The sequence below is a fragment of the Aquarana catesbeiana genome, linkage group LG05 (genome assembly GCF_042186555.1).
Source record: "Aquarana catesbeiana isolate 2022-GZ linkage group LG05, ASM4218655v1, whole genome shotgun sequence".
Classification (NCBI taxonomy): Eukaryota; Metazoa; Chordata; class Amphibia; order Anura; family Ranidae; genus Aquarana; species Aquarana catesbeiana.
The window spans coordinates 534560962-534586078 of record NC_133328.1 but is presented as its reverse complement, the minus strand read 5'-3'; the positions used below and the strand labels follow the sequence as shown (position 1 = coordinate 534586078).

At 42.1% G+C, this 25117-nt stretch overlaps 1 protein-coding gene across 1 annotated transcript in view; it reads left to right on the top strand.

Moving 5' to 3' along the window:
- Positions 1-25117, top strand: part of SLCO5A1 (solute carrier organic anion transporter family member 5A1) — a 177599-nt gene that overhangs the window by 79425 nt on the left and 73057 nt on the right. The window contains exons 3-5 of the mRNA XM_073631780.1: positions 9927-10059; positions 15257-15483; positions 21265-21429. Of these exons, the coding sequence (XP_073487881.1) occupies positions 9927-10059; positions 15257-15483; positions 21265-21429 (525 nt within the window). The remainder of the gene's footprint in view (positions 1-9926; positions 10060-15256; positions 15484-21264; positions 21430-25117) is intronic.

The following is a 25117-nucleotide window of genomic DNA, read 5'->3' as shown; positions in this document are numbered from 1 at the left end:
GGGAATGCTGTGCGTTTCTCTTTCAGATAAAAGTGGTCTCCATGGCGGATTCGCCGCAAGATCATAGACGTCATAAGAGGTGCCCACCCCCTTCCTGCCACGCTCTGGTCATCTCTGCTGCTTACCGGACCCGCCGGTAGCAACAGAGACGATTGCGTCCTTTCCCGTGGATGCCTGGCTGCCAACTGAGGGGTAGATGGCCCCCGCTCTGCTCCATAGCATTGGAGGGCATAAGCGACGTCAAACGTCACTTTTTTTTTTCAAGTGACATTTTATTCTTTTTTCTTTATTGCATTTTAGTGTAAATATGGGATCTGAGGTCTTTTTTTTGTCCTGTCATGCTTTACTTATTACAAGGGATGTTTATATTCCTTTTAATAGGAATAAAAGTGACCCATTTTTTTTTTCTTAAGACAGTGTCAAAAAAATAAAAAATGAAAAGTAAAATAAATAAGAAAAATATTAAAAAAAATTATTTTTAAAGTGCCCCATCCCCATCCTCGTGCGCAGAAGCGAATGCATACGTGAGTAGAGCCCGCATAAGGAAACGGTGTTCAAACCACACATGTGAGGTATCGCCGCGATTGTTAGAGTGAGAGCAATAATTGTAGCCCTAGACCTCCTCTGTAACTCAAAACTGGTAACCTGTAGAGATTTCGAAACCTCGCCATAGAGATTTTTAAGGGTAAAAGCTTGTCGCCATTCCACAAGCGGGCTTGATTTTGAAGAGTGACATGTTGGGTATCAATTTACTCGGCACAACATTATCTTTCACAATATAAAAAAAAATTGGGCTAACTTTACTGCTGTCTTATTTTGTCATTCAAAAAAGTGTATTTTTTCTTCTCCACCAAAGGGCATTTTAGATTACCAGACCTAATGTCACAACTCTTGAATGCGCAAGAGCTGCCTGCTCTCTCTGAGTGATGACCTTTTTCTCGCTTTCCTATTTATTTTATTTAAAATATTTTTTGTATAATTTTTTTATTTAACTTTATTGCTATCACAAGGCATGAACACGTCTTTTGTGATTGCTTTGGGCAGTGACATGTACATGATCTTTTTGATCAGCTGCTTCACAGCCAGGAATAGACAGCTCTGAAATTAGAATTGACAAAATCCTCATCACTTTTGGCTTCATTGATCGCAGAGGAGATGGAGGAACAGATGTCCTAGGTCCCAGGTGGAATGGGCAAGCCAGGGAATGGCGGCGAGCAGTGGTAGTGGGAGAGGGGAAAGTCTCGTTAGCCATGTAAAAGTGATCAGGCAGCTTCCCAGATCATTTTTATAGGAAAGCGTTAAAAAACAGTACCAGCTGCAGCCACGATCCTGCTATAACCGCTTACTGCCCAGGACATTCATATACATACGCTGGGCAGCAAGCAAGTAATATCACATAGCTGGAACAAACACGTTGTAAATGAGTGTCACAATACCTTCTCCCTTCACTTTATCTAGGTCAGTGACTCAAAAAGCATCAAATCCAAAGCTGTAGTATGACAGTCAAGGAACGAGCGTCTTCAAAAGCATTGGTCAGAAAAGATAGCCTATATAATTCTTTTATGATGGGTGCACTTTAACCACTTCCCGCCCAAGATACGTCCTATGACGTCCTTGACTTTGTGCGAGTATATCTGAATGATGCCTGCAGTCTTTTTCAGCCGGCGATTCCAAACTGAGGAGACGCCCCCCCCTCCCGCCGCCCTCTGGTGCTTCTACCGACTCACCGCTTCCATCGGTAAATCGGAAAATGGATCCGCCGGCCCCGGATGTTTACCATAGAGATTTCCGACGGACCAAATGGTCGCCGGAGTCTCTGTGATCGTTCAAAGGCCGGGCGCGATGTTTATTTCAGGCTTCCCACCCTAGAAGTGAGATCTTATTGACCCCATATCTCACTGTAAAGAGGACCTGTCATGCCATATTCCTATTACAAGGGATGTTTACATTCCTTGTAATAGGAATAAAAGTGATCATTTTTTAAATTTTTAAAAAAAAAAGTGTCAAACTAAAAAAACAAGAGTAAAATTAACAAAAAAAAAAATGTAAAGCGCCCCTGTCCCCATGTGCTCACACGCAGAAGCGAACGCATACGTAAGTCCCGCCCACATATGAAAACGGTGTTCAAACCACACATGTGAGGTATCGCCGTGAATGTTAGAGTAAGAGCAATAATTCTAGCCCTAGACCTCCTCTGTAACTCAAAACATGTAACCAGTAAAACATTTTTTAAAGCGTTGCCTATGGGGATTTTTAAGTACCGAAGTTTGGCGCCATTCCACGAGCGTGTGCAATTTTGACGCGTGACATGTTAGGTATCTATTTAGTCAGCACAACTTCATCTTTCACATTATGCAAAAAAATTGGGCTAACTTTTTTTTTTTTTTTTAAAGCATGAATCTGCAACGACCGCCAGTCTTTGCTAAAAAAAAACATACATAATGTTTGGGTATAGAAATGAATGCCCCCTATTTGGGACTTTAAATGGACCACCAACTCAAAAATTATAAAAATAAATCTTTAATATCATGAATTAAAATACAAATACAAAAGACCACATGTATGAAAGGATGCACAACATGTGCTACATAAGACAAACCAATGTTTTGTATGAAAAACCGCATGCAATATAAATGCCCAAATGACCGACGCGTGTCCGGTATCAGGTGTTCCTATACCTTCTTCAGGGGACCAAGGGTTCATAAAATTTAGTGTTCAAAATACATTCTGGTGAAAAGATTCAATATCAGAGGTACGTATGAGGAACCAGTGAGTTTATATTGGCACTGCACACCTCGCCATTAGTGGGAATTATGGGTGATTAGTGTGTTCTCTGGGTGAGTGGCACCCGCATAGTCTCACAGGGAGTGCTCAAGTTATGGACTTCTATTAAGATGAAACCAGACCGTTCATCAAGGCACTGTGATAGGGCTAAATAGCCCCGGGAACAATGTCCCAATCTTCCACCTTAGATGAAACGGAACTATCCCTCCTGCGTGCAATGTCAGAACACTGGATGCATGCCTGATTTCATCTTAATAGAAGCCCATAACTTGAGCACTCCCTGTGAGACTATGCGGGTGCCACTCACCCAGAGAACACACTAATCACCCATAATTCCCACTAATGGAGAGGTGTGTAGTTCCAATATAAACTCACTGGTTCCTCATACGTACCTCTGATATTGAATCTTTTCACCAGAATGTATTTTGAACAGTAAATTTTCTGAACCCTTGGTCCCTGAAGAAGGTATAGGAACACCTGATACCGGAAACGCGTTGGACATTTGGGCATTTATATTGCATGCAGTTTTTTATACAACACATTGGTTTGTCTTATGTAGCACATGTCGTGCATCCTTTCATACATGTGGTCTTTTGTATTTGTATTTTAATTCATGATATTAAAGATTTATTTTTATAATTTTTGAGTTGGTGGTCCATTTAAAGTCCCAAATAGGGGGCATTCATATCTATATCTATATAAAGGGATGGGACCACCATACTCTATATGAGATGATGGGAGTCTCCATCTTGTTCATACATAATGTTTGGGGGTTCTATGATGAATTTTACATGTAGGAGAGAAATGTCAGAATTGGCCTGAATGGCAAGTGGTTAAACATCCACAAGAATATGCATATACTGAAATATTTACATAATTGGATCACTCCAATATAAAATATAGATCTTTTTTTTTTTTTCTTTGGTGAGGGATGATTGAAAAGGTAAGAAAATGGATAAAGAGAAATTATAATAGGGTGTAAAGCTGTTGAAATTACAATACACATGCTGTGATTAAATGCCAGACCCTTCAAAATGTTTTTCCTTAACTACCACTAGGCACTATAAATAAAGTGGAGGTTAATTTACACAGTTTAAATATAACGTTTCTTTTGAGTATGATTTATTCGGTTATTTTCAGCAGTAACAAATCCACAGCAGTTTCCTAGACTACGCTACATGATTGTTACTGTTTATAGCAAAGCTACAGAAAGGACTACTGTAACACTGTTTGAATACAGTACTTTGTTTTTAGCACTTAAAGCGGAGTTTCCACTAAAAAAAAATAAAAATTAAAAGTCAGCAGCTACAAATACTGCACCTGCTGACTTTTAATAATCGGACATTTACCTGTCTCAGGGTCCAGCGATGCGGGGGGATCGAAGCCCCGCTCGCCCCCCCCCTCCGCACGGCATTTTAACTGTGGGCGTCAGGCTGTGGCTGGGACACGTGACTGGCCGCGCAATCATCTGGGACCTGTCACATGTCCCAGATGATCGCCCAGAGGGAGGGGGAAGAGGTGATCTCCCTTCCTGCGCCGAGGGAAGTGACGTCAGGAGCCCAGGCGCGGAAGGAGGCAGACTACGAGGGACCCCGTAGCAACAGGCATTTAGAGGTGAGTAAAAAAAAAAAAATTTCTCCAAATGGTTTTTTTTTTTTTTTTTTTTTTTAAGCACATTAATATTTTTTTTTTTTTTTTTTTTTGAGGTGGAACTCCACTTTTTTTTTTTTTTTTTAAAAGAACATGTTTATTGTTAAGAAGAGAACAACATACAGAAGCATTACATACTGTACTAACACAAAAAGGGGTATCATACACTAATTGTGAATGAGTATACTTATCATATAAAATATAACATTGCGTAGATTCAAATATGGCTTCGACAGCGCGGATTACCAATTCCCTTCCGTGCTTTCTCCCTCCATGTTGCAGGATTTCCAAAATTAAATACATTCTGTAAAATGGTACATTCATATTATATCGGTTGGGGTGATCATATCTGGCTCACTAGTTATTCGGATTGTCATAACTGGTTAGTACGTACATGCGCTAGTATTATCTAACCATCTGTCCCATATTTTATGGTATTTGGCTGGGCATCCCCTGTGTTTGTACATCACCTTCTTGTATGGCAGTGATGCATTTACTTCCCTAACCCAGGCCTGTAGAGTGGGAGAATCTGTTCTCATCCAGTGCTTGGCGATTAGTTTCCTGGCGCTAAATAGAGATTCACTGAGGAGTGTAGCCAGGGATCCATCTATGGTGGCATCCGGGAGTAACCCCAGAAGACATGGCCTGGGGTCTAGTTGAACTGGTGATCCCATGTGGTCATGTAGAAATTTTATGATTTGTGCCCAGTAGCTTTGTATCTCTGGGCATAACCATATTAAGTGGAAGAATGAGCACAGGTTACTAGAACATCTTGGGCATTTTGGCTTCTGATGTGGAGAGAATTTAGCAACTCTGGAAGGCGTAAGGTAGGATTTATGTATTATATACAGCTGAGTCAGGCGCTCGGAAATTTTAGGTGATGTGTTTTTAACGTTTTCCAATATATCTTCCCAGTCTTAATCATCTATAGGCCCCACATCTTCCTCCCATCTAGTCCTTGCTGTGTCAATAATCCTTGCTACCGACTTATAGTATAAAGGGTGGATATAAGTTTTTCAGGGTTCGTTCCTGTAATTACATCTACCAGTGGCAGCATTTGCGGGTTAGGGAGTCCATGCCCGAATTGAGTTTGGAGCGCATGTTTCAGTTGCATGTAGTTAAATTGCATGTGGGGGGGAAGGTCAAACTCCTCACAAAGTGTTTGAAAGTTTCTCACGCCAAATACAGTAGTGATCTGGAATAGGAATACTATTCCTTTGGCAGCCCATCTAGTAGCCCCCGGTAGAGATATCAATTCTTTCAGCTGGGGGTTGTGCCACAAGGGTGTGTGCGAATGAAAAAAGTCATCTCCAGTTAGTTTGATCGCCTTCCTCTACACACATCTGTGTTGAGACAGCAACAAGTCTCGGTCCTCTCTCTTCCTCCGTCTGTTACCTCCCCTAAATATCACTTGTAGTGGGGAATGCATGTTGCTATTTGGTTTTTTACATATTAAGGTTTGGTATCTATCCTCATCCGTTTTGTGGACATAATAAAAGTGCGAGAGCTGTGCAGCAATGTAGTATGTATATAAATCCGGTAGAGCCGCTCCTCCCGAGGAGGTTGGGTTTTTGAGCGTGTTCCAAGCTAGCTTGTGTCTATTGGGCCCCCATATAAAGGAATTGATTATTTTGTCAATTGTTTTAAAGCTTTTAAGGGGGATGAGTACTGGGGAGTTCCAGAATATATAGAGGAATTTTGGGAGTAATATCATCTTGAACAGATTGATTCTGCCCAATATTCCCAAGGGGAGTCTTGCCCAGGTTTGTGTACGAGATTTTAAGTATGAGAAGAGTGATTCGATATTATTGGTGATATATTCTAGCGGGTCTTTAGTAATCTCTAATCCTAAATACTTAATGGAGGCCACTCTTTGCAAAGGGAGTGAGGCCGTATTTCGTGTTGGGGACGACATATCCAGGGGGAGGATTTGCGATTTGGACCAGTTCATGTTCAGGCCTGAGTGTTTCCCGAATTCTTCAGTGGTCAATAGGGCTGCTTGGAGGGATGGGCCAGTATCCTCTAGATAGAGGAGCATATCATCTGCATATAAACTTAACGTCTCAATCAAAGATCCTATGCGCAGCCCACGTATGTTCGGGTTCATCCTAAGGGAAATAGCGAGGGGTTCCACAGCTAAGGCATACAATAAGGGGGAGAGCGGACATCCCTGACGGGTTCCCCTTCTCAATGGGAAGGAATCGGACGTCCAACCATTCACCACCACTCTAGCTACCGGGGAATAGTACAGTAATTGTACCCATTTTATGAAGTTAGGGCCAAACCCAAAGCCCCGCAGGCATTCCCAAAGATATCCCCACTCCACCGAATCGAACGCCTTTGCGGCATCAAGTGCCACTACCGCTCTATCTCCCGTGTTCTAGTGATCCGCCTGGATGTTCATATGGAGGCGTCTTAGATTCATGGCTGTGTTTTTCTCAGGCATGAATCCTGTCTGATCAGGGTGAATGAGGGAGAGAATACTGTTATTGAGGCGCATAGCTAGTATTTTAGCTAGTATTTTGATGTCAGCTTGAAGAAGCGAGATTGGGCGATAGGATTCAGGTAATCGGGGGTCTTTACCCGATTTAGGAATTACTATGATTACTGCTTGGCGGAGGGTTTCAGGGAGGGTCTCAGTTTCAAATATATGATTATACAGTTTCAATAATTCAGGGATCAAGATCTCCGAATACACTGCATAGAAGTCTAATGGTATGCCATCACCTCCTGGCGCCTTAGCTGGCGCAAGGGATGCTATGGCAAGGGTGACCTCATCTGCCGTAAGAGGAGCCTCTAAATCCTGCATTTGGGTTTCCGAAAGTTGTGGGAAAGGGATATCCTGGAGGAAGGCCCTAGTTTCCTGCGAGGTGACCCTACCTTGGAGGAATATAAATCAGCATAGTATTTCTGAAATGCCTCTGCGACCGCCGGGGGATCCGAGAATGTGTCATTGTGTGGGCCTACAAGGCCAGGTATGCTAGTAGTTTACCCGCTCGCTCCCCTTGTTCAAACACGCGTTGTTTCATAAAGAAAAGTTTCTGTTTAGCTTTCTCGTATTGGAGTTGGTCTAAAAGGCGGGTATGGAGTTTAAGTGCAGCTGCTCTGTCTTGAGTAGGGTCATTTTGAAACTCCCTTGCTAGTAAGTCTGCTTTATCAGAGGCCTGGTTGAGAATTAGGTTAGAGGAAGCTTTTACTCTGTGTACTCTCGAGGAGAGGATAGTGCGGACATGTAATTTGTATGCTTCTCAGACCTGTCCCACTGGGGCTGTGTCTCTGTTAATATTAAAGTAAAATTGCCATTCCTTGTATATGTCTTCTTGGTCTTTCAACATTGACAACCAGAAGGGGTGAAGACGCCATGCGTGAGGTCCTACATTCGGGGTTAGCTGCAGGGTCGCCCAGCATGGGGCATGATCAGATAGAGATCTGGTGTGATACCCTGAGCCTGATAGACGGGGAAGCAGTGTGCCAGATATTAGGATAAGATCAATTCGGGACATAGTGGAATGAGTTGCCGAGAAGCATGAGTATGCCTGAGCAGTGGGATGGTTGTATCGCCATGTATCAGTTAGTGAGAACCGGGTGGTATCTGGGAGGTGGGTGTTCTGACACCGTTGTGTTCTATCCTTTTGGGGGTTAAGGACCATATTAAAATCACCCAGCCAAATAGCGGGTATATACAGCAAGCCTTCAGTGATTAGGTTAGATTTGTACAGTGGGGGTATGTAAAAAGCAACATTGTCTAATAGCTCTAAATGAACCATATGTGAAATCCCACAGATGCTTCAAAGGCTCCAGTTCCACTAATCACAGAGGAAAATAAATACAGATAGTGTGTCAATATATTCAGCACAAGTAGCTCAAATAAAGTTGCACTTGAGGATACCTAATGCAAATAGAGTTGTACACGAGACAATAATACTGTATCTATGTGTAACCAGAAATGGAAGCAATTGATAGACGTACATTAGTAGAAGAGATGGAAGTGCATGTAACCTTGACCGAATGGGGAAAGCACAAGTGGCTTTGCATAGCAGCACGGCACCAGCCCACATTTCCAGTAGCATGCTATTATAGGAACATAAGCAATGTTAGAGACCATAATGAGCCTGCAGCTGTATCCTCGTACAGGATAATCACAACTATAGATGTTTCTTCTGCTGCCAGTTAGATCTGCTCTTTGACTGTACAGAACTATAACATAGGAACATGGGTTCTGAAAAAAACATCTGCACATCGCTGAGCCATTCAACACAATGCGGCACTGAAGCTGCAGATATCTATTACTACCGCCCTTGTGCTTTGAAAGCTGTCTTTTTATCCTGTCCTTTATATACCACTCTGAACTTCCTGTTATGATAGTGATTGTTTAGGATTAAAAGAGAAGTATAGCCAAAACTTGCTTGGCTATACTTCATTTCTCTTCTGGGTCACTGGAGTCTAATCTTGTGACCTTGAATCAGCTGATAGTGGGTTAAAGACCACCGTCAGCTGACATCCCTGAGCTGGTTCAGGCTGTGCAGAAATCCCGACAATAAGGGTGGTTTCCACCCAGATGCCTGACCAGAATCTGGCACAGCCTCTCAGCGCAGAACCTAAGCCGGGTGCTTCCACCCCCTCCACAGCCCGGCGCCTCAGTGAGGACTGGAGGGCAAAGCACAGAGCCAATGATTGACAGTCACTGTTCTCTGCTCAGTAAAGATTGAGAATTGAGCGATCAGAGGTCATGTGATCACTCATTTCTTGGCCTTAGAGCTGGCAGGAGACAGCTGCAACATTGGATTGATGATCAGGTTAAACATCCAAATAAATAAGTTGTTTATACACAATAGAATAATTAATTATCATATAGTAATCCAAATCATAATAATTTATGCTTCCGTTAAAGCAGTTTTATGCCCTGGAAAAAAGAAAACAAAAAAAAAACCTGTAAGGCAAAGGCATAATGAGATAGTATGGACCGCATACTAGCTCATTATGAAATACTTACCTTAGAACGAATTGCCCGCACCGCTTCTGAGGGAGCAGACATGTTCCCTCTGCGTTTCTTCTGGGTTTGCGGCTTCGGCGCTGTGAGTGGCCGGTGCCACGATGACGTCACTCCTGCACAGGCGTGGGAGTCCCCGTTTCGGCAAGGTCTTGCAGCATCCGTCGGACCTTCAGAGCGAATGCACCACTGATGTCAGCGGCTGCATGCAAGGTGAATATCTCCTAAACCATACAGATTTAAGAGGTATTCATTTTACCTACAGGTAAGCTTTATTTTAGGTTTACTTGTAGGTAAAAATGTGCAAAAGGAAGATACAACCACTTTAAGTATACAAATTACTGATTTATTCTCTTTGGAAATCACTTGGGTGTCCCTTGTGCTTTCTTTATCTTCACTGTTCTGTCACCTGTTATTTGTTTAGTGAGAGCTGTGCATTTAAATTATCGTGCGTTTGCTTTTTTACTGTTAACATGATATTTAATCCTTTGCATTTCCACAGCAATCATGTACGTCATGGGTGCGCTTGGTCCGGCTGCGGGTTATTTGTTAGGAGGCGTTCTTATTGGATTTTATGTTGATCCCCGAACCATTGTTAACATTGAACAGAGTGACCCCCGATTCATCGGTAACTGGTAAGATCACATGACTTAAAACAATGTGCCATGTATCAGTGATGTACATGCTGTGGGGGCTATTTACTAAAACTAGAGAGTGCAAAATCTGGTGCAACTCTGCATGGAAATCGGCCTCCAGGTTTTAACGTCAAAGCCTAAAGTGTTTGTTAACCCAAAAAAAAAAAAAATCATATCCTGGTCCCTTAAAGCAGATTAAACAGCACAGTGCTTATGCTGTGTAATCTGCCCCTCTCTAAATTGTTAAAAGACCTCCCTGAACCTGCCACTTCCTGTATGCCCTCTCTATACTGACCATGAAAATCAGGGCTGCTGAGCCCTGACCGCCGTGGTCAGAGTGTGTCCCTCCGTCATACGTATCTGTCCCCTCTGCTCTCCTCTCTCCCCCATCACCCCCTTCTTCCTGCCTGTCATCTCCCTCTCTCTGTCTGTCTCCCCTCAGCCCCGCCACTATTATTGAAAAAAAAAAACAAATGGCGCTGCCAGCCCCTCTATTAAAGCCTGGCATACCACACTGTGTAGATCATTTTAAAAAATGAGCAGTGTAAATACAGATTTTCAGCTGTCTTCAGGCGGATCACGTGACATGCGGACGCTTTACAGCTATGAGACAGAGCTTCTGCAGGAGGAGCCAAGCGGCCACATGATCTCCCCGGGTGACGTCAGAGGGAGATCACAGCTCCTCCCGCAGAAGCAATCCATCAGAGCTGGAAAGCGGCAGCGAGTCGTGAAGACAGCTGAAAATCGGTATTTAAAATACTCATTTTTTTTAAATGACATACATAGTGTGCTATGCAGGCTCTAATAGAGGGTCTGGAATAGATTTATACAAATGGGTTCACAAACACTTTAATTGAACAAGTTGACATTAGAAGCTGATTGGCTATCATGCACAGCTTCACCAGATTCTGAGTGCACCAGTTTTAGCAAATCTCCCAGTTTGTTACAATTGATGTACATGATCGGTGTTCCAGTACAACACAAACCAAAGACGTGATGCAGGCATCAACCTAATTCTGCTTTTATAAATCTGTGGACAACAATCAAACAGTCTGTTGGCTTTGGACCCTCCAGAACATATCATTTTCAGTAAAGTTATACCTTGCAGCAAATTTTTGATCTTTATTCTGTGCTGTCAATGTATGCATGGCCCAGTTCTTAATGCACATGTGCATGGATTTCTGTGTGAAGTGTGGAAATAAAATGATCTTCTTACAGTCCATTCTAAATAACAACAGCAGGCTAATATATGTGGAAAGTGCAGGTCAACAGAGTGTTGATAGTTCCTTAGGACATGCAGAGAGGTCTGGATGAGCCAGAACGAGTTATAAATGGTATCACCACTGTCTGTTCCTTAGGACTTGCAGAGTAGTCTGGGCAAGCCAAAATTAGTATTACTAATTTCCTGTATTACATAATGCAATACCTTGTGGACATATACAGTGGTGACAGAAAGTATTCAGACCCCCTTACATTTTTCACTCTTTGTTATATTGCAGCCATTTGCTAAAATCATTTAAACTCATTTTTTTCATCATTAATGTACACACAGCACCCCATTCTGACAGAAAAACACAGAATTGTTGATTTTTTGAAGATTTATTAAAAAAGAAAAACTGAAATATCACATGGTTCTAAGTATTCAGACCCTTTGCTCAGTATTTATTAGAATCACCCTTTTGATCTAATACAGCCATGAGTCAGGTTGGATGGTAAACGTTGGTGGACAGCCATTTTTAGTAGACATGTGCATTCGTTTTCGTCCGAATGCATTTTCGTCCGAATTTCAGGTATTTTCGTTATCGTTTTAACAAACGATAACGAAAGTGCAGAATCCGAAAAACGAAAGATCCGACATAAACAAATGCTTTATTTTCATTTTCGTTGCTACAACAGTTCGATATAGATAGGAGATTCGACATGATGCTGACAATAACAATCTGTGTCCATCAAACCTGTGGTCGAATGTGCCTAACCTTCACTCTATTAGTCCAAGATTATTCTACATAGAGAAAAAAGATTCGACATAGAGAGAAAAGATTCGACGTAGGGGAGAAAAGATTCGACGTAGGGGAGAAAAGATAAATAAAAATAATGATGATGATGAATGTTATTGGCTGATTGTAACCAAAGAGGAGGAGCAGTAAAATAGCTAGAACTAAGTACACACGTACTTTGGCTTATGGTGTCTGTTGAAAGTTCTAAGAAGATTCGACGGAGCAGGTAAACTATACAGCGTCGTACAGTTTAGCTGCTCCGTCGAATCTTCTTTGAACATTCGACAGACACCATAAGCCTTCAATGACAGATTCGACCTTAATTTGGATTTTCGGACTAATGCAATTTATAACGAAAAATGAAATAAATAAAAACGAATTTCGGGAGTAATTAAATACATTTATTTTTCGGACGAAAACGAAATTCCGAAACGAAATATTTCAGTGTACACATGTCTAATTTTTAGGTCTCTCCAGAGATGCTCAATTGGGTTTAAGTCAGGGCTCTGGCTGGGCCATTCAAGAACAGTCACGGAGTTGTTGTGAAGCCACTCCTTCGTTATTTTAGCTGTATTCAGACCCTTTTCTGTGACACTCATATATTTAACTCAGGTGCTGTCCATTTCTTCTGATCATCATTGAGATGGTTCTACACCTTCATTTGAGTCCAGCTGTGTTTGATTATACTGATTGGACTTGATTAGGAAAGCCACACACCTGTCTATATAAGACCTTACAGCTCACAGTGCATGTCAGAGCAAATGAGAATCATGAGGTCAAAGGAACTGCCTAAAGAGCTCAGAGACAGAATTGTGGCAAGGCACAGATCTGGCCAAGGTTGCAAAAAATTTTTTGCTGCACTTAAGGTTCTTAAGAGCACAGTGGCCTCCATAATCCTTAAATGGAAGACATTTGGGATGACCAGAACCCTTCCTAGAGCTGGCCGTCCGGCCAAACTGAGCTATCGGGGGAGAAGAGCCTTGGTGAGAGAGGTGAAGAAGAATCCAAAGATCACTGTGGCTGAGCTCCAGAGATGCAGTCGGGAGATGAGAGAAAGTTGTAGAAAGTCAACCATCGCTGCAGCCCTCCACCAGTCGGGGCTTTATGGCAGAGTGGCCTGACAGAAGCCTCTCCTCAGTGCAAGACACATGAAAGCCTGCATGGAGTTTGCTAAAGAACACCTGAAGGACTCCAAGATGGTGAGAAATAAAATTCTCTGGTCCGATGAGACCAAGATAGAACTTTTTGGCCTTAATTCTAAGCGGTGTGTGTGGAGAAAATCAGGCACTGCTGTGTCACCTGTCCAATATAGTCCCAACAGTGAAGCATGGTGGTGGCAGCATCATGCTGTGAGGGTGTTTTTCAGCTGCAGGGACAGGACGACTGGTTGCAATCGAGGGAAAGATGAATGCGGCCAAGTACAGGGATATCCAGGACGAAAACTTCCCCAGAGTGCTCAGGACCTCAGACTGGGCCGAAGGTTTACCTTCCAACAAGACAATGACCCTAAGCACACAGCTAAAATAACGAAGGAGTGGCTTCACAACAACTCTGTGACTGTTCTTGAATGGCCCAGCCAGAGCCCTGACTTAAACCCAATTGAGCATCTCTGGAGAGACCTAAAAATGTCTGTCCACCAATGTTTACCATCCAACCTGATAGAACTGGAGAGGATCTGCAATGATTAATGGCAGAGGATCCCCAAATTCAGGTGTGAAAAACTTGTTGCATCTTTCCCAAAAAGTCTCATGGCTGTATTAGATCAAAAGGGTGCTTCTACTAAATACTGAGCAAAGGGTCTGAATACTTAGGACCATGTGATATTTCAATTTTTCTTTTTTTTTTAAATCTGCAAAAATGTCAACAATTCTCTGTTTTTCTGTCAATATGGGGTGCTGTGTGTACATTAATGAGAAAAAAATGAACTTAAATGATTTTAGAAAATGGCTGCAATATAACAAAGAGTGAAAAATGTAAGGGGGTCTGAATACTTTCCGTCTCCACTGTATATTTATTATATGCATACAGTGCACTCATAAAATATTCAGACCCCTTCACTTTTTTTCAATTTTGTTATGTTGTAGCCTGATACTGCAGTTGTTTAAATTTATTCTTTTTTCTCATTAATTTACACAATTTAGTACTCCATAATGACAAAGTGAAAAAGCTATAATGCTGATTTGATAAGTGCGCTTTGCTTATTACAATATTGATTTTGAAATAAAGGTCTAACTGTCCTTCATAATCTTATACAAAAAACAAAATAAAAGCATGCACCCCTATTATTATGGCTTAAACAGAGCAAAACGTGATCCTTAACGAAGAAAAATTCACATAAAAAAATTTAATATTCACATAATAAATATACAGTGCATTCATAAAGTATTCAGACCCCCTTCACATTTTCCAATTTTGTTATGTTGCATGTATAATAATAATGTTGCAGCCTGATACTGCAGTTGTTTAAATTAATTTTCTTCTCATTAATCTACACTTAGTACCCCATAATGACAAAGTGAAAACAGACCTTTAGAAATGTATGTGAATGCATTAAAAAGAAAAAAACTGAAATATTGCATATACTTAACCTCTTAGTGCTGGCGCCTCCCAGCCCTTTAAGAGGTTTATGATGCCAGGAGGCGGGGCTTAAGATCACGTGACCACCCTGATTGGCTGTTACGTGATTGGAAAACTGATCAGGAGCTTTGGTTATGCAACGGTAACTGCTAGGAGAGTGTAGCACAGGTGTGTTGGCAGCAATTCACGCAAATATGCTGCCCCTCGGTGCTAAGAACCAGGCGCAGAGAGGTTGCATATTTGCGTATGGCCGCACCAAGGAGTTAAGTGTTCAGACTCTTTACCAGTACTGTGTGAAGCACCTTTGCTGGCAATTACAGCCTCAAGTCTTTTTTGGGTATGACGCATCAAGCTTTGCACCACCTGGATTGGGGGATTTTCAGCCATTCTTCTTTGGATGATGAAAGTCAGCAGAGCTTCCCCTCGTTTACTAAACTTTGAAGCAATTGCACTTGCAGAGTACACAGTCTATTTACCTTTAGTAAATCAAAATCATTGTATGCTTATGGAAAAATATGCAGTCTAACATACAATAGATGTGACATTCTTTAGATGTTAGGTCATGCTGATTCTCATATTGTTTCATTGGCACATATTATCTCCCACCTCCTTCCTTCTTGCAGGTGGAGTGGATTCCTGTTGTGTGCAATGGCAATGCTACTGGTTATCTTCCCAATGTTTTCCTTCCCCAAAAAACTTCCACCCCGACAGAAGAAGAAAAAAAAGAAAAAGAAAAGTAATTCATATGACGTGTCCAGTGATGATGATGTGATGAAGGAGAAATCCAGCAACAAAGTAAAAATGGACACTGGTGTTGGCCCATCTATTGGATTTGGCAAGAATTTTAGAGGTAAAGACTAAGTCATATCTGCAGCTTTGCAGACCCTTTCTTTATAGCCCCAAACAAATACATAAATACGATAATTACAGTAAAGGTCAAATAATAATATATTAGGATTTTAAGGATGTCAAAGTGGTCAATGGAACATAGACACCAATAAAAACAGTAACAAAGGGTCTTCCGGTCTTCCCGTTCTATTCAAGACTGGAAAGAAACATTCTGGCTGTAAATCCACTTTAAGTAGTGCACAGATACTGAAAAGTTGGAGAATGGTGACTGACAAAGAGGTAGACAATGGGGTAGGCATTATACTTGGTTCTTCCATTGGTGAAAAATGTATTATTGTTTGGTATTATCACATGTACCGTACCTTGAAAAAGTATTCATACCCCTTGAAATTTTCCACATTTTGTCATGTTACAACCAAAAACGTAAATGTATTTTATTGGGATTTTATGTGATAGACCAACACAAAATGGCACATAATTGTGAAGTGGAAGAAAAATGATAAATGGTTTTCAAAATGTTTTACAAATAAATATCTGAAAAGTGTGGGGTACATTTGTATTCAGCCCCCCTGAGTCAATACTTTGTAGAACCACCTTTCCCTGCAATTACAGCTACAAGTCTTTTTGGGTATGTCTCTACCAACTTTGCTCATCTAGAGTGAAATTTTTGTCAATTCTTCTTTGCAAAATAGCTCAAGCTCTGTCAGATTGGATGGAGAGCATCAAGTCTTGCCACGGATTCTCAATTGGATTTTGGTCTGGACTTTGACTGGGCCATTCTAACACATGAATATGCTTTGATCTAAACCATTCCATTGTAGCTCTGGCTGTATGTTTAGTGTTGTTGTCCTGCTGGAAGGTGAACCTCCGCCCCAGTCTCAAGTCTTTTTCAGACTCTAACAGGCTTTCTTCTAAGATTGCCCTATATGTGGCCCCATCCATCTTCCCATCTACTCAGAACAGCTTGCCTGTCCCTGCTGAAGAAAAGCATCCCCACAACATGATGCTGGCACCACCATGTTTCACGGTGGGGATGGTGTGTTCAGAGGGATGTGCAGTGTTAGCTTTCTGCTACACAAGGCACATAAGGGCAAAAAGTAAAATTTTGGTCTCATCTTACCAGAGCACCTTCTTCCACATGTTTGCTGTGTCCCCCACATGGCTTCTCGCAAACTGCAAACGGGACTTTCTTATGGCTTTCTTTTAACAATGACTTTCTTCTTGGCACTCTTCCATAAAGGCGAGATTTGTGGAGTGCACGACTAATAGTTGCCCTGTGGACAGAGTCTCCCACCTGAGCTGTGGATCCCTGCAGTTCCCCCAGAGTTACCATGGGCCTCTTGGCTGCTTCTCTGATTAATGCTCTCTTTGCCCGGATGGTCAGTTTAGGTGGATGTCCATGTCTTTGTAGGTTTTCAGTTGTGCTATACTCTTTCCATTTTCGGATGATGGATTGAACAGTGCTCTATGAGATGTTCAAAGCTTGGGATATTTTTTTATAACCTAACACTGCAACCACTTCCCGCCTGGCCTATAGCAGAATGACGGCTGAGCGGTGGTTCAGTTATCCTGACTGGACATCATATGACATCTTTCAAGACAACAGCCAGTGCGCAGTCTGACACACCACAACACCGTTCTCGGTAAAGAGCCTCTGACGGAGGCTCTTTACCACGTGATCAGCCATGTCCAATCATCACAGTGTAAACAGGAAAAGCCGTGTATTGGCTGTCTGACAGACGTAAGTAGAGGAGAGCCGATCGGCGGCTCTCCTGACAGGGGTGGATCTGCGCTGCCATCCCGATGATGAGCACACTGGACCACCAAGGATGCCACCAGGACCACCAGGAATGCCCACGATCGATGGCCACCAGGTATCCCACCCTGGACCACCAGGGATGACAGTCAGTGCCCAGACAGATGCCAATCAGTGCCCATCAGCAATGCCTGCCAGTGTCATCAGTTAAGCTTATCAGTGCCATCTATCAGTGTCCATCAGTGCCACCCATCAGTACCCATCAGTGCCACCTATCAGTGCCGCCCATCAGTGCAGCCTTTCAGTGCCCATTAGGGTCACCTATCAGTGCCCATCAGTGCCACCTATGAGTGCCCATCAGTGCCACCTATCAATGCCCATCAGTGCTGCATATCATTGCCACCTATAAGTGCCGCCTATTAGTGCCCAACAGTACTGACTGTCAGTGCTCATCATCAGTGCCACCTCATAAGTGCCACCTTATCAACACCCATCAGTGAAGGAGAAAACTTACTTATTTACAAAATTTTATAACAGAAAAAAAAAAAAAAAATGCAGAGGTGACCAAATACCACCAAAAGAAAGCTCTGTTTGTGGGAACAAAATGATAACAATTTTGTTTGGGTACAGTGTAGCATTGTCATTTAAAAAGTGACAGCACTGAAAGCAGAAAATTGGCTTGGGCAGGATGGATGGAATTGGTAGCCACTTCCCGTCCGGCTTATAGCAGAATGACGGCTGGGCTGTGGTTGCGTTATCCCGACTGGGCATCATATAACATCCAGCAGGATAAGCCATGATCGTGTGCCCGCGTGACCCATAGCTGCAGAATGTAGCAGAGCTGAACACGGCCATGTCTTGGTCATATGCTTTCAGAAAATGCATGGTTTGAGGGGCCTTTTCAAATTCTGAAAGCTGGTCCTCCCTGCTGATTGCCCATTGATCCACCGGATGGAGCCATCCTGTTCTGCCTTTCTCCACACTGTGAAGTCGTTTTAGGACGGTGTCACTGACCGGGCACCTGGTTTATTTACAAGCTGATTTACAGCTTGCCTTTGGTAAGCGTTCAATTTACCTGGTGGTGGATTTTTCACATGGTGTCATCTGAAGAATTTGTTAAGCTTTATTGCACCCTTATTGGACATCATTGGGGATTTTACATTTGGACTTCATTTCACTGCTGGGACTTTTTATTGTTTTATCTCTTAATAATCACTTAGGTTGCTTTCAGTGTTTATTTCTGACACTTATGTGGGTCCTTTAGGGATCTATCTATATATTATTTCACCTGTTTGTAGCACGGTTCATGTTTATCTATTATATAGCAGAATGACGGCCGGGCTGTGGTTGCGTTATCCTGACTGGGCGTTATATAACGTCCAGCAGGATAAGCCGCGATCGCGTGCCCGCGGGGGGTGCCCAGCGCGCGATCGGAGGTGCTGTGTGTTACTCTGACACACCACAACTCCGATCTAGGTAAAGAGCCTCTGATGGAGGCTCTTTACCATGTGATCAGCTGTGACCAAACACAGCTGATCACAGCGTGCAACCAGGAAGTGCCGGTAAACGGCTTCCCTCGGTCGATCCCTCGATCGTGGCTCTCCTGTCAGAGTGGGGTCTGAGCTGATAATCAGCGCATTGATTATCAGCTCAGCCCCATCAGAGGTGCTACCACAGCTCCCAGTCAGTGCCCATCAGTGCCAGTAAGTGCCCACCAAAGTGCCCATCAAAGTGCCAATCAGTGCCTATTAGTAATGCCATGTCAGATGCCAATCAGTGCCCATGTAAATGACAATCAGTACCTCATCATCGGTGCTGCCTATCAGTGCCATTTATTAGTGCCCATCAGTGCCGCCTATTAGTGCCCATCAGTGCCACCTATCAGTGCCCATCAGTGCTGCATATCAGTGCCCCCTATCGGTGCCCATCAGTACTCCATATCAGTGCAGCCTATCAGTACCCATCAATTCTACATATTAGTACCTCCTCATCATTGCCCATCAGTGCCACCTTATCAGTATCAACTCATCAGTGCTCATCAGTGCCGCCTCATCAGTGCTCATCTCCAGTGAAGGAGAAAACTAAATTTTATAACAGAAATAAAGAAAAACTTGTTTTTTTTTAAAAAAATGTTGGTGTTTTTTAGTTTGCTTAGCAAAAAATAAAACCCCTAGTGGTGATCAAATACAACCAAAAGAAAGCTCTACTTGTGGGAAGAAAATTATAAAAATTTAGTTTGGGTACAGTGTTGTATGACCGTGCAATTGTCATTCAAAGTGTGACAGCGCTGAAAGCTGAAAATTGTCCTAGGCAGGAAGGGGGGGGGGGGAGTGCCCTGTATTGAAGTGGTTAGACGTCTCCACAACTTTATACCTGACCTGTCTGGTGTGTTCCTTGGCCTTTATGATGCTGTTTGTTCACTAAAGTTCTCTAGCAAACCTCTGAGGGTTTCACAGAACAGCTGTATTAATACTGAGATTAAATTACACACAGGTGGACTCTATTTACTGATTAGGTGACAGAAGGCAATTGGTTCCACTAGATTTTAGTTAGAGGTATTAGAGTAAAGGAGGGCTGAATACAAATGCACGCCACAGTTTTTAACATATTTATTTGTAAAAAAATTGGCAGCCTGGTCCCCAACCAGGTTGCCACATAACATGAGGGCAATTGGACTATCACGGTACAGTAGAGACAATACAATTTTGAATAATATAACAGGATATAAAAATTACAAAAGATTTTATTGATGACAAAAAACAAATCGTCATTTACAGATAAAAAACATGGTAGCGGTACAAATAGATCACCAGTGAAAGGATTAACCCCAGAAGGGGAGAATCACAATAGGACAATAGATCACAGATGTCATTTTCCTCTACTAGTTTCGCAGGCAATGGCCGCTTCATCGGGAGGGTATCTGTGATAGGATCAAAGAGACAATATAATGATCGAAAGACATAAAGGTAAGGACTTGTAAAGCAGAATCATAATTAAAAGGAGTATTGATGGGGATAAGAAAGGGGAAGGAGCAGAGCTGCTTACCCATGTCCCAGCATCCACCAAGAGCAGAGCGCCGCCACCAAAGGAGGTCTCCCGCGGCGACTCGGGGGAGCCACAAATAACGACCAGAATCTGGGTACATAAAGTAAAAGGCATGGATATGGTGTGGACTTACCAAGCCAAAAATGTGGGCCAGTGAGGAGGTGAATGAGTAGGTGAGAATAGATGTGGGGTGGACATCAAGATAAAGGTAATAGAATAATGGTGAAGTGTGCATTTGAACGTGAAAAAACATGTGAAAAAAGCATCAAATATTCAAGGGGTATGAATACTTTTTCAAGGCACTGTGTGCTGTGATTATGGTGAAAACCCAGCAAGGATACATTGTGGGAGAATTAGACATGAGACCCAGCTAACATTCAGAACTTTTAAATGATTCCAAATTGTTCCACAATGTAACCTCTTTACAGTAGAATGTGGGAGATTGATGAAGTTTATGCAAGGGATTGGGCTCAGATTATACAGGTGGGTGATACCTAATTGCTGTGGAGCTATTCGTTGTATATCACCTTTATTAGTTGTATATCACCTTTATTAGTTGTATATCACCTTTATTAGTTGTATATCACCTTTATTAGTTGTATATCACCTTTTAAAATGCAGTGAAACTTTCAAATGAACCCAAAAGCCAATGCCTACCTACCTCCTTTGCTGCATATACGTTTCTCCAACACCACAGATGAACTTTGAAGAGTACTACCACACATGATGCTCTTTACAGGTAGATCAATCTTTGCATCTGGTGTCATTTAGGATGAATATTTAACACTGCAGTATACACTTGCTTCCAATGCTTTCCTGTTTAGATAGATATTTTATTCCTGGTTTACTTATCTTGAACATAAACAACAAAAAAACGTCACTATCAGAAACTCCATTGCACGCCTTTCATTTCAAGGATCCTACATGTATTGTTTATTTCTCCCTTCATTGTTTATAAAATTCATCTCTTGTCATTTTTAGACCTTCCAAGAGCAGCAGTAAGAATTTTAAGCAACATGACATTCCTTTTTGTGAGTTTGTCATACACAGCTGAGAGTGCCATTGTCACCGCTTTTATTACCTTCATTCCCAAGTTCATCGAGTCACAGTTTGGCATCCCAGCTTCCAGTGCCAGCATCTACACTGGTAAGATCATCATCCTAACTGCACATTTGGGATACTGCTATAAGGAAAAAAAGAGGTATAATGCTACCAAGAGGTCCTCTCCTCGGAATGTTTGGTTGATGAGGGAAGGGGATCTGATAATAGTGATTTTTTTTTTGTTGAGTATCTCCATCAATCTGAAATTTCAGATTCCTGTACTGTGTACTTGTCCCAGCCCCTCCCATGATCCTCATCCATTTAGTGTCAGAACCAAGGATGTAACCAATGACCGATAAAACATTGTGATATGAGTCCAAGGTGCCACTCTCTGGCTCCACATTGATTTATCAAGGTGCCAGTAATGTACAGTGGGTATAGAAAATAATCACTAGACATGTGCACTGCAAAAAAATGTGTTTGTTTTCGTTTCATTAGTTTAGTTTTTTTTTTTCGTTTTTCGGGTCATTCGTTATTCGTACATTCGTAAATTCGTACATTCGAACATTCGTACATTTGTATATTCGTACATTCGTATATTCGGAAATTCATAAATTTGTACATTCGGAAATGTGTACATTCGCACATTCGTACATTCGATTATTCGTACATTCGTAAATTCGTACATTTGTAAATTAGAAAATTCGGAAATTAGTAAATTCGAAATGTGAAAATCCAAAAACCCGAAAATTCGAAAATCTGAAATAGTAACTAACTATTAAATTATAGGTATTGTAACTTCCTTTCAAATTTGGCTGTTAGTGAACGTAACAAATATGAATTTATCCAAAGTTACGAATTATCCGAAATAACGAATGCTGCATCTAAACAAATGGAATGGAACCAATTATTAATAAATAATAATAATAAAAAGTTTTTATTATTGTTATTTGTTATTATTAATTCATTACGTTCCATTCGTTTGGATACGGCATTCGTTATTTTGGATAATTCGTAACTTCGGATAAATTTGTATGTGTTACGTTCACTAACAGAAAAACAAAAACAAGACATTCCATAGCTCAACTCACCAATCAGTCTGCCAACCGACCAAATTAACCTGTCCAACAGTCTGCGTTAAAAACAGGGGTTTAGTTATCACGCATTTGCAAACGCATGCATAAGCTGCAAGGCCTCTTCACGGCACCCTGTGTATGCTTGCAGTCCTAACGCTACTGAATTTATAAGCGTCTCCACAATGGAAGCACATGCATTAATTGGAGAGATGAGAGTAGGTGGGCCTGGAGGCAGCCCAATCCCCCTTAAAGAAACAGCAGCACACTGGACACCCAGCAAGAGCAGAATGGCAGCAAAGGTGTACAGTGTGTCCCTGGACCAAAATACATCAATAACAAACAAATGGCCCCTGCCCCCACCTATAACTGGCCTTCACAGCAAGGAGCACATGGAAGGGCTATCACATGAAAAACAAAAACAGGACATTCCATAGCTCAACTCACCAACCAGTCTTGGCTTATAAATTCGCTTATAAATTCAGTAGTGTTAGGACTGCAAGCATACACAGGGTGCCGTGAAGAGGCCTTGCAGCTTATGCATGCGTTTGCAAATGCGTGCTAACTAAACCCCTGTTTTTAACGCAGACTGTTGGACAGGTTAATTTGGTCGGTTGGCAGACTGGTTGGTGAGTTGAGCTATGGAATGTCTTGTTTTTGATTTTCATGTGATAGCCCTTCCATGTGCTCCTTGCTGTGAAGGCCAGTTATAGGTGGGGGCAGGGGCCATTTGTTTGTTACGTTCACTAACAGCCAAAATTTGAAAGGAAATTACAATACCTATATTTTAATAGTTAGTAATAGTTAAGTTATTATTAGTTACTTATTATTTCCGAATTTCCGAAATTACAAATTTATGAATTCACTACTTTACTCATTTATAAATTTACGAATTTACGAATGTACGCATTTACGAATGCACGAATGTACAAATTTACGAATTTTCGAATTTATGAATATTCAGAAAAATTCGTTAAACGGGTTTTTGTTAATTTGGATATTTCTGAATTAATGAATTTGTTGAAATTCGTTAAAAAACGAATACGGAACGAAACGAATTGCACATGTCTAATAATCACCCTCCTTTAAAATAATCACATTTTGTTAATCTCAAAAGTATGCTACAGTGAAACTATAACATTAGCAGCGCTAAGAAATCAAAGCAAAAAGATGTAGAAATTGTTTCCATATTTTGATACATATGTCATAAGTCCATCAGAAAAAGTTCATATGGGGTTAGAATTCAGCTGTATCCCATCACCACACTGTGTGTGAGAACTCCCCTAAGGTAATGAACTTACCAGATAGATCAAGGTAATTAGGCTTGTGTTTAACCACTTGCCGCCCGCCATATAGCAGAATGACGGCGGCAAAGTGGTTTCAATATCCTGACTGGATGTCATATGACGTCCGCAGGATGTTGAGCCGCTGCGCGCCCCCGGGCAACACCCCGCAACACCGATCTAGGTAAAGAGTCTCTGACAGAGACTCTTTACCACGTGATCAGCTGTGTCCAATCACGGCTGATCACGATGTAAATAGTAAGAGCCAGTGATCGGCTTTTCCTCACTCGCGTCTGACAGACACAAGTAGAGGAGAGCCGATCGGCTGCTCTCTTGACAGGGGGGGTCTGCGCTGATTGTTTATCAGCACAGCCCCCCTCGGATCCTACCAAGGACCACCAGGGAAGCCGCCCAGGACCACCAGGGAAGCCGCCCAGGACCACCAGGGAAACCAGCCACACTGGATCACCAGGTATGCCCCCTAGACCCCCAGGGAAATACTAAACAGTGCAAAGGCAGCTGCCAATCAATGCCCAGACAGCTGCCAATCAGTGCCCACTCCAATGCCTACCACTGCCAGTGCCACCAGGAATGCCTATCAGTGCCGCGTATCAGTGCCCATCAGTGCCACGTATCAGTGCCCATCAGTGCCGCCTATCAGTGCCCAGCAGTGCCGCCTATCAGTGCCCATCAGTGCCAAGCATAAGAACCCATCTTTGCAGCCTTTCAGTGCCCATCAGTTTCGCCTATCAGTGCCCATCGGTGCCCACCAGTGCCACCCAGTGCCACCCATGAGTGCCCATCAGTGCCGCCTATCAATGCCCATCAGTGCTGCATATCAGTGCCACCCATCAGTGCCACCTACCAGTGCCCATCAGTGCCGCATATCAGTGCCTATCGTCAGTGCCCGCTCATTGGTGCCACCTCATCACTGCCGCCTTATCAGTGCCCATCAGTGAAAGAGAAAACTTACTTATTTACAAAATTTTTAAACAAAAGCAAAACTTTTATTTTTTTCAAAATTTTCGGTCTTTTTTTATCTGTTTCGCAAAAAATAAAAACTGCAGAGGTGATCAAATACTACCAAAAGAAATCTCTATTTGTGGGAACAAAATGATAAAAATTTAGTTTGGGTACAGTGTAGCATGACCGCGCAATTGTCATTCAAACTGCGACAGCGCTGAAAGCTGAAAATTGGTCTGGGCAGGAAGGTGTATAAGTGCCCTGTATTGAAGTGGTTAAACAATTTCTTTCAGCAGGCACTGCGTCTCTCCATCTTGGTATTGCTCGTGATAAGCAAGAGAAATGTACACATAGCGTAATCCAATAAAAATGTATTTGGTGATAAAAATACCCCCCTTACAAATACGCACTTACAAACTTAAAATCCAAAACAAGGATGTATTGATTCAATAACTCCTGTCACTATCGCATGTC